Consider the following 10,274-nt stretch of genomic DNA (forward strand, 5'->3'; position numbering starts at 1 on the left):
TGTTATGTGTTTGCTTTTAAATCTCGAACATTTCTGAAGTCCACGGGGACACCACGAGCAACGATTTTTTTTTGCGCATTCCTCAAATGAGTGCCACTTGCTTCGACAATTATGACAAATTTCAACATTCCTTCCTCTCATTCTAAGATGGTAAACAACCACATAAATGAAACTATCAATTTATGTTAAAGTGTTATCAGCAACATAAACACAAGCACTCTAATTAAATCCACAGTTGACATTATTCATTTTTTTCAAATGGTTGATTTGATATGAACAACTATAAACATGTGTGTCAATTCTAAGTATGTCACTTGTTTTCTCTCTAATCAATCCCGTTTGTTCTTCATCTTTTAAGTACACAAACAGTAACAAACATCTTTCTACATCAATTTGAATTTATTTTTTCAAACATTTTTCTGCAAATCCTACAGTGTCGAGCAACAATCTCGGAAAATTACATGTAATATCTAATATGTGTATTTAAACTAACGAACAGAGAGAACATGTACAAACATTCACAGCTTATTCATGGGTCAACTCTATAATTAGATGTCAAGCAATTGAGGTGTATAGACGAAAAGAGAAGTCTTCTTCAGTTGTGGTTCGGCGTCGGTGGGAGAAGGATAGGTCTATGGTGGTCGCTTCGCAACTGTGGAAAATCAGAGCAAGGTTCGAACTTTTTGGCAGTTGATACTTTTTCTTTTTCACCAATTTTGTTGCTAACTGGAGACGGAGATGATTCTTACGGTGTTGTGTCGTCGTCGTGAATGTAGGAAGGTAGAGATGGGAATGGTTTTGAATCTGGAGAGAAATGAAAGAATAAGAATACGGGTTGATTGTTGTTTCATTTCCTTCATTTTCCCTTTTTTGGTCCTTTTTTTTTTTTTTGCCACGTCGAATCTATAAGACCCTCGTGAAGGGTGTTCCTATACGCCAAGAGGAACCGTGAGTTAGAATGTTTTAAAAATTGCTATTAAAATCACTCAGAATCGAACCACTTATAATCGCTCTACATCAATGTTTTAAAAACATCCATAGTTGCTACCCAAAACTCCCAAGCAGGCACTAGGTTTAATTTATCCTCTTTCGAAGGTTAACCAATCTTGTTCAATGCCGTATTACTTTGGTTTTTTTACATATATATTGTAAAGACTACTGCTACCCATGGAAGGAAAAAAACAATTGAATTCAGAGCCTGTTTTGTGTTGATTTTGAAAATCAATTTTTTGATTGTTAGCTCGAAAGGTACATCTCCCCAATGAGTGAAAAGATAAAAAAAGGATGGGTGACTATGTTAAGTAACGATTAAAATTTTGATGTTTTGGTTTTAAAAATTAGCACCAAATAGGGCTCAATAAGTATGAATGTGATATTCTTTGTTTTATTGCATTTTAAGATTTAAAATAATGGATATATACATTGTTAGTACTTTCTACAAATACTCATACTACAATTTATTATTATTATTTTTTTCGGGCGAGGACCATGGTGATTGGATAGCCGCGCAATTATATTAAACTCGTTCATGACTTTATCATGTTATGTTTTAGTCGCATTTTTATGTGATCTAACATTATGTTATAATCGTATTATAAAATTTTGTTTTGTCAAATCGGAAATGAATATTTTACATTATGTGATTTAATTGTTGAGCTAAATAAAGTGCAAATTCAAATGAAATAATAATAATAATAATAATAAACGTTTAGACATTCTCCCATCATTTTATTTTTGCAAATCGGAAATGAATATTTTACATCATAAACCATGATCTCTCATGTCTTTGGCTGAGCATCGACTTCTTCTATTTCGCATAAATAAATAAAAAAGAAAAAATCTACTTATAAGTTTCTCCAAAAGTAAAAAGAAAAAGAAAAAGAAAAATTCAAACATACAAAAAAGGAAATAAAAAAATTAGGACATGAGGTCAGAAATGGAAAAATGAAAAGAATTGTAGTCCATAGGCTAAGCAGGGCTCAGCCAATCGGTGGGGTCCATACATAGATCATAACATGCATGCGTGCCCCATGGTATTTTTCCCAGTGAGTATATAGAGCTCCAAATTTTAATACATCCTACTGCCTCTCGCCATTGTCCTTGTCCTTGACAAACACACATTTTCCTCTCTCCTTGCGCATTGTAACTCTTTCTTCTTCTCCCCAAAAAATTATTTTGGAAATTAATATAAAATAATTTTAATTAACGTTAAATAAATTAAATTTTCTGTGTAAACGTATTGTAGCTTAAAAGAAAAAAGAGAAATTGACCCCTTTCTTGGGTTGGAAAGTAGGAAAGAAAGAAAAAGAAAAAAAGAGAAAGAGTTAGGGGAATATATACAGAGGAGGAAGAACATTGCCCTCGATTATTTCAGTTGCCTCCTCTCAGATCTTACTGATATTTCTCCAATCGGTAAACAGTGAAAACTTTGATTTTGGTATTCAAGATTTCTTTATATCGCGTAGTCTGTTATTTATCTAAATAAGTTCGATGGCTGATTTCTCTGATTGGTAATTTTTCTCCCTTTTAATTGTTTTCAGGGGGCTCTGATTGGATTGATCATCTAAGGATCCAATACTTTTCGATATAATCTGATAATTATAGTCCTTTGCTCTCGGATAATTCGATATTTTTAGTTCTTCATACGCAAGGTATGTTCTTTTACGTTTTTTTCATTTCGTGTTTGATTATCCTTTTCTATCTGCATTTTATTTTGTGGAATCTGGAATGAGATAGTGATTTTTAGTGTAATTTTGCTGGCTTTTTTGGTTCCGTTTTAGTGGAGCTCTGTGCTATTTGTTGGATCAGCTTTTGATAATCTGATTATTTGTTGAATTGCAGAAATATTTGGCTTTTGTGTCGAACTGACTTTAGTAGTGGCGATTGTAAATGCAGATTTTGGAATTACTGCTTTTTCAGAATTCTAAAATGATGCAGTCTGACCTTGGCAAGTTATTTGTTGGTGGGATTTCGTGGGACACAACTGAAGAACGACTCAAGGAATACTTTGGTGCATATGGAGATGTGCTAGAAGCTGTAATTATGAAGGATCGTGCCACGGGACGTGCTCGTGGATTCGGTTTTGTTGTTTTTGCTGATCCTGCTGTTGCTGAGAGAGTCATTAAGGAAAAGCACAGAATTGATGGCAGGATGGTATGTCATTCTCATTCGTTGAGTTCTTCATTGAGGTATCATCAGGGTTGTTGCATCCTGGGATTTTGCATATATCCTGCCCATTTCTATTCTTTTTCTCCTAAGTCAAAAGAAGATGAAAAACAGTGGTGTGATCTCTGAATTGTTATAAGAAGAAGACATGAGGCTGATTGTAAGGAGCTTGTATTGTTAAATTTCATTTTCTTATCTAAAGTTTGAAGTATCTAGCTATGAAACTCAGTGAAATGTGGTAACAAATGTGCTTTTAGCCAGAGGAACTTGATTTTCTTTCCTTATTTATACTATCCAATATTCATTTCTGTTATTATAGATTTCGCAAACAAAAGTTTTTCCTTTTATATAGTCTAGTTGAAATTTTGGCTTCAAAAAAACTCATTGTTAGAAGTGTTCATACTTTAAACTTATTTATCATTATTAAGAATCCCTTTTTTAGGTCGAGGCAAAGAAGGCTGTTCCTAGGGATGACCAGAGCACAGGGAGTAGAAACAGTAGTCGCATTCAGGATTCTCCTGGCTCAGGTCAAACAAAAAAGATTTTTGTCGGAGGTTTAGCATCCACAGTTACAGAGGGTGACTTTAAGAAGTATTTCGAGCAGTTTGGTACGATCACGGATGTCGTTGTGATGTATGATCACAACACTCAAAGGCCTAGAGGGTTTGGATTCATCACTTATGATTCGGAGGATGCTGTAGACAAAGTCTTGCTTAAGACATTTCACGAGCTGAATGGTAAGATGGTTGAGGTCAAGCGTGCAGTCCCCAAAGAGTTATCTCCAAGTCCTAGCCGAAGCCCTCTTGGTGGATATAACTATGGAGTAGGTAGGATCAATAGCTTCCTTAATGGCTATCCTCAGGGATACTCTCCAAGTACAATGGGAGGATATGAAGTCAGGATGGACAGTAGGCTCAGTCCAATTGCTGGTGGGAGAAGCAATTTCTCTCCATTTACTTCTGACTATGGTCTGGGCCTGAATTATGAACCTGGTTTAGGCCCAGCTTATGGTGGGAGTGCGAATTTTAATAGTTCTCTTAACTATGGACGGTCACTGAACCCTTATTATGTTAATTCAAACTCAAATAGATTTGACAATTCTGTTCGGTTTGATGGTGGGAATGGAGGAAATTCCTCTTTTTTCAGTTCAGGTACTGGTAGCAGAAATTTATGGGGTAATGGAGGGCTTAATTATGGAACAAACTCTGCTCATTCTAGTAATTATTTGGAATCTGGGAGTGGGAACATCGCGGGAGGAAATTATGGCAACAGTGGAGTTTGGGGTAATCATCCATTTTCACCACAAGGGGGACAGAATGTTCCAAGCCAAACTGGAAATTTTGGTTATGGAGGTGGTGATAATACTTTTGGTTTGGCAGGGAGAGGCTATGGAAGAAATATTTCAACAAGCAGGGCCCCATCCTTATCATATGCTGCATCGAATGACAATTATGATGGGGCTCTTTCTGATCTCTATGATAGTAGTTTTGGTTATCTAGACCCTACATGGAATCCAGCAAAATTTGAGCAAGAGGGATCTGGTTCATTTGGTTATGGGCTTGGAAATGGACCCTCTGATGTCACATCTAAAATTTCTCCTGGTTATGTTGGCAGTGATGGTGGTACCTAGAGACAGATTGATAGAGGTAAGCTGTCCATTTAACCTTTCTAACAAGTATGATATACTTAATTAATTAACTATATATATTTCCTTTAATCAATTTAAGTATTTTCTTGAATTAACTTATGGTCGTAAATGCATTTTAGTGGTTTGTTGAGTGTTTCACCCGAAAGTTATTTATATGTATATATTTATTACTATAATCTTTATTATTAGATTACTATAATCTTTATTATTAGAAGATGCTGGCACTGGAGATGTAGATGAGCTTGATGGAGAGTGAGGACATGAACAACAATGTTCATGCATTTAAAGAAAAATCATGTTTACAGTCAAGTTATATAGTTGGTAGAAGATTGAAGAAAAAAGCAAGATATAATTGCTAAAGAAAGTCTAATATGTCCAAAGGCCAGATTGATGCCAGTCCCCAGATGTATGTTCCAACGGAGTAGGATTTGCTTCAGAGTAAAGATGAGGGCAGTGATAGTTAACTAGGACTAAGGTTACAAAGAAAAACATGAAGGGTTTTATTTGCTGTGAATTAGTCAGAATTGAAGTGTTAAATATTAGAATGGATAGTTTTCATGATATGGGGCTGTTGGAGCTTGTTGAAATTAAAGAAAGATTATTGGCTGGAAAAACATATAGCCTAGTTATCAACCATAAAATCTTGTGGAATCCAACCTGGTATAAATTGCATCACACAGCCCAAGGAAGTCTAAAAAGTTCCCAAGATAATAAAGATTCTAAGCACTTTCTGTTTGAGACCAATTCATGGAAATTTGTAGGCTCCATAAGATCTCCTTCTCCAGCTAGGACACGGGCTCTACATTTGAAATGTTTAGACACTACTAGAACTCAAATTATTTCTTTTATTATCAAGTACAAACAAACCAAGATATGCATTCCCAGACACCTTACACAAGCAGTTTCTAATAACGACAACAAACAGGGGCTTAATATATTTGAAATTAAGTTTATTTTAAAAACTTGCTGGAAAAAAATCAGGGAGATCCAATCAATTTAAATGCATTGGGGTCCTTATAGGTCCGAATTGAAAGGGTCTTATGCCACTCGTTGGCCGTTTTGTGATAGCGAGCATTTGGTATTATACAAAATGGGCATTTCATGAAAAAGTTTAATATTTGTTTATGTGCTGAGTTTAGAAGGTTTGGGGTGATAAGTAATAACTATTACCGATCATTAGGGCACAGCATCAGGTGATGAGATTTGACTTAGCATTTCTTCCAACAATTGCATACCAACCATATAAATACATGCCATTTCTCCGTAGTGTCTAAACAGGGTAGTCATGTATTGAGGCAATGATGCAAAGCAGAAGCCCAACATAAAACTATAAAATGATTATGAAGATTATAAAAAATATATAAAACTTATACACTCTATACTAATTCACCAAAAATTATCCAAAAATCAAAACCAAAACATTTCAATAAAATTGAAAGTTTAGTTTGCAACTAGAAACATAAAAGGATCGACAAAGTAGCAAATAATATATTGATGAAATAAAATTACACAAGACCACTTGCTTACTTTTGAGGTCTCACCACTAAACCTTGTTGAGCAAACAATATTCTTGTTGCAGCATGACATATGCCCAATCTTTCTCACAAAAATCTCATTTGAATTTTACCCTTTGATAAGGGAGTTGAAGAGATCTTGGTAGGTGGAGTGGTATATGCGTAGAAGTCTTGTCAAGCACTCAATTCTTAATCAAATGGAAGTGACCACAGAAAGTTGTGGCAGTTTGAGGAGGAAATCAAGTGGTAATTGGCAATGAGAGCATAGCCAACTTAGTATGCACCCAAATTTTTTCTGCTTTGTGGGTTTGCCAGGGGTTAATAGAATCATCCTCAAGCCTTTTAAATAATTTTAGAAAAATTTGAGACACTTAAAGCTGGAACGTTTCTGCACTTCTTCACTGTAATTATCTTGTCAATTTTGAGGAGATACTTATGGGGGAGGTAATAACATTGTAAAACTCTCCTCCTGAAAGGTTGCCCTATTTGGGAATCTCCGGATCTATGCTTATTTTCAACTCCCCGAAGCATTTCGTTGCTCTGGCTTTTACCTGTGGCAGCCCAAGCCCAATTCCTTTTATTAAATTTAAAAAGAAAAAAATTATACTCAATAAAATTATATGAAAACTTATACATTTTTATAATTTGCGAAGCCCAAAGTTTTTGTCTACCCCTGGTTCCACCCCTGATCTCCGCCTCCTCCTCAAACCACCCATTCAGGAGGTGTACAAGTATGAATAGGAGTAGAGCCTTATTTATGAAGTATTCAAGCATTTTGTATACATTCTTATGTGGTTTGCAAATGGTGAAGGATCCCCAAGTTAATTTAGAGTACTTGATCCATAATTTATATGCAATTCTTGTTTGTAAACATATTTCCTATTTTTTGAAGATATTTATGTCAGGGAGTGGGGAACAGTCTAGAACTTGCCTCCTAGGGAGTAGATCAACACTACCTCCTCTAATAATTTGTTGAGGAGGTGTACAAGGATTTACTCGATCTTAGCTTTGGTTTTATGATATGTTCCAATCATCAGGTTTGCAATTTGACTTTATGACTATCTGGTACAATGTTAACCTCTCTCTCCTCTTTGTTGAATTCTTGTATCTGATTTCATGAGAAATGAAGTATGGTCTACATGTCTGATATTTTGAATAAGTTAATTAACAATGATGAAGATATTTTTATTTGACTATATGTGGTAGGATTCCAATTTATCCAAGCTTTGGCCTATCTTCATTCTTAGATGTAGATATCTGCTAGCGTTCAACTGTCAGTTTGACTTTATATGGGAAGCGCAATCGTGAAACAGTGTTCAAACTATCAATTATTTTTATGGAATAGTGCTCATGAAATAGAGTTTATGTTGATTTTCATTAAAATGATCCATATAACTTATATATTCCATGGCTTAGATTGTTTCTCATTGAATATGATTAAGCACATAAAGGACAGGTGTGCATGGTATTAGAATCTTAATGACCAATAAGTTTGATATCGCTATTTTAACAAGTGTATATGTATTGTATAAATTTTTAAATACTTATACGCATGATTTTATTTGGGTGATTTCCTCATGGTCAAGCTTTAGGAAGTCATTTATCCTTAAGCTTATTCTTAAAAAAGAAGCCAAACAGCTTCCCTTTTTAGAAATAAGCTAAGCAAACATGCTCATAGATATTTAAGGTGCTTTTATTACCCTCTTTTGATCTAAGAGGTTTCTTTTTGACGAAGTTATTACAATGTTCGAGGCATTCTTTTCATCAAGATATTTCTGGTTGAATCAAAATATATTGGTCATCTCGTCACAATTCGATTTTGTACCATTATTTGTCAACTTCTGACATTCTTATTTTTTGATTCAATACAGATATTGCTGGCTAGGAAGGATGTTACAGTAGATCAAAGTTTGTGTAGCAGTTGAAGTGTGAAGTTCCCATACTTGCCTTTTCATTTATCTTTGCTAGAGCTAACTGGAGTGACAATACCTGTTTGAAGGATGGAGTTTGAGATGGAAGTCTCAAGGATTTTGTTTTTCGAAAGTGTTTTGAGTTTTGAGTCTGTCATCATCTTCAGTGTTTCCTTTTTGTCTTTGAGTGAGATGTACAATTTATATCGCGGCATATATTAAAAGAAGGGGAAAAAAAAACAATGTATCATGCATCTCTCTGGTGAGCAGCGGTACAGAAAGAAAAAAAAAAGAAAAAAAGAAAAAAAGACAGGTTATTTAACATTTGTTAGAGGTCTTAAATCTTATGTTATGCTGTAGTGAAATGAGACTACAGAGCTACAAGTTGCATTATTGGTCTGGTTCATTTGAATGAGGTTTTTGTTTCAGTGGTTACCTTCAAGAATCTCCCTGAATAAGTTGTCAAAATTCTCATCATCATAATTTATTTGGATGTTTAAATTTGAGGTTTTCATGCGTAACTGTTTGATAAATATTTTGGTTATCGATGCCTTATTTTCCAGTCGTCTTGTTAATGATTGTGTGAGCATTTATCATCGGCTGAAAATCTCCATGACTACAGTACTTTCAACGTTGTTTTAAATGTTTTGATTTAAAAATATGTCAAGTACTTCAAAAATCGAACCGTGTTCATCTCTAATTATCATGAAGCGAGTTGAAATGTGCAATCAAAGCTTTGTTGATTTCGAACACAATCAACCTTTTTGTTTTATGTTGATTATTCATATAAAAAAATTAGGTATAAAAAACTCGTTGATTCATACACATATACTAAAATTTTGGTTCGATTAATTTGAAATATCAAATACTGAAAATTGAATTGTTGAGAAAATACCAATAATTTTTTATTTGTAAAACAATCTACAGTGATCTTTGATTCCTACTTCAACCAACCCGAGACAAAAACCAATCTCTTGTTTTGCATTTCAAACATGTGCAAAACAAGATATAAACACTCTGGTCGAACCAACTTTTTATACACATTTTGATCAATTCACTTATTCACAAATCATTTCTACCTATTTATAATTTTAAATAAATTTAGAAGATACACCATGTATGCAGTATGTAATTACATTTTGAGTACAGTATTTTATAAATTCATATTTTACACTATATACTGCATAATGATTACAAGAAACGCCATTTGTTGAAAGATTTACCAATAGGAATATATTATTTGTATTTAATACGATGTTCATATCGTATTCACTCCCCCTCACATAGAGAGTGATCCATTTCAAATAATATATCTTGATGGACATGTAATATTACCTATACCAATATGCCCTTATCATATCTTAATATACCCTTTACTAAATGACAAATCACACCTTGTACTAAAAAAAAACTATAACGTTAAAACAATAAAAAATAATTTTACTAAGCTAATAAAATATAGAACATACTTCATTTGACTCGTTTAACATTGGGAAGAAGATCGTAATTGTTATCTTCTAATTAATATTTTTTATTCAATGAATAAAAATTAAAAGAAAGCCTTTTCTAGTTGCAATCACAATCCCAAGATCAGTCACTTTCATCGTTATTTTTTGAAAAAATTGTATGACTTTCGACTTGTCTTTATTATATATATCAATTCTATTATTTTGCTCTTTCAACAGTTATTCCGACAACTAGGGTTATTTCAACAACAAGGGACTAAGTACTAGGCCTTTCTTAATTCTTATACTATGGATGACTCCAGCCTCTTCCTGTCTTTTCTGTGAGAAAGCTTCATAGAAGAAATAAAATATAAATGTAATTAATAAAAATGTATTTTTTAAAAATGAAAATGAAAAAAATTTAATAATAAATTGAAAATGATAATACTAAGAGCCTATTTGAGCTCCTTTTTTTTTCTTTCTTTTTTTTTGCCAGAAATACATTGCTGGAATATTATTTTGATGAAAATGTGATTAAAAATAAAGAAAAGTTTTGAGTTTGTGTGTAATATTATTTTATTAAATAATGTGT

The 10,274-nt window shown here is 33.6% G+C and overlaps 1 protein-coding gene across 2 annotated transcripts; it reads left to right on the top strand.

Moving 5' to 3' along the window:
* The first annotated feature begins 2,079 nt into the window (after positions 1–2,079).
* Positions 2,080–8,751, top strand: LOC111392615 (heterogeneous nuclear ribonucleoprotein 1-like). 2 transcript variants are annotated; one of them, XM_023017978.1, is made up of 5 exons: positions 2,080–2,437; positions 2,541–2,651; positions 2,896–3,153; positions 3,608–4,811; positions 8,199–8,751. In XM_023017978.1, the coding sequence occupies exons 3-4, from the start codon at positions 2,929–2,931 to the stop codon at positions 4,793–4,795; spliced, it is 1,413 nt and encodes a 470-aa protein (XP_022873746.1). In that variant the 5' UTR covers positions 2,080–2,437; positions 2,541–2,651; positions 2,896–2,928; the 3' UTR covers positions 4,796–4,811; positions 8,199–8,751. The 2 variants fall into 2 exon arrangements, with proteins under 2 accessions (XP_022873746.1, XP_022873745.1); XM_023017977.1 differs by having other exon boundaries at positions 2,080–2,412.
* Positions 8,752–10,274: the final 1,523 nt, after the last annotated feature.

Source organism: Olea europaea, unplaced genomic scaffold, assembly GCF_002742605.1.
Source record: "Olea europaea var. sylvestris unplaced genomic scaffold, O_europaea_v1 scaffold948, whole genome shotgun sequence".
NCBI lineage: Eukaryota > Viridiplantae > Streptophyta > Magnoliopsida > Lamiales > Oleaceae > Olea > Olea europaea.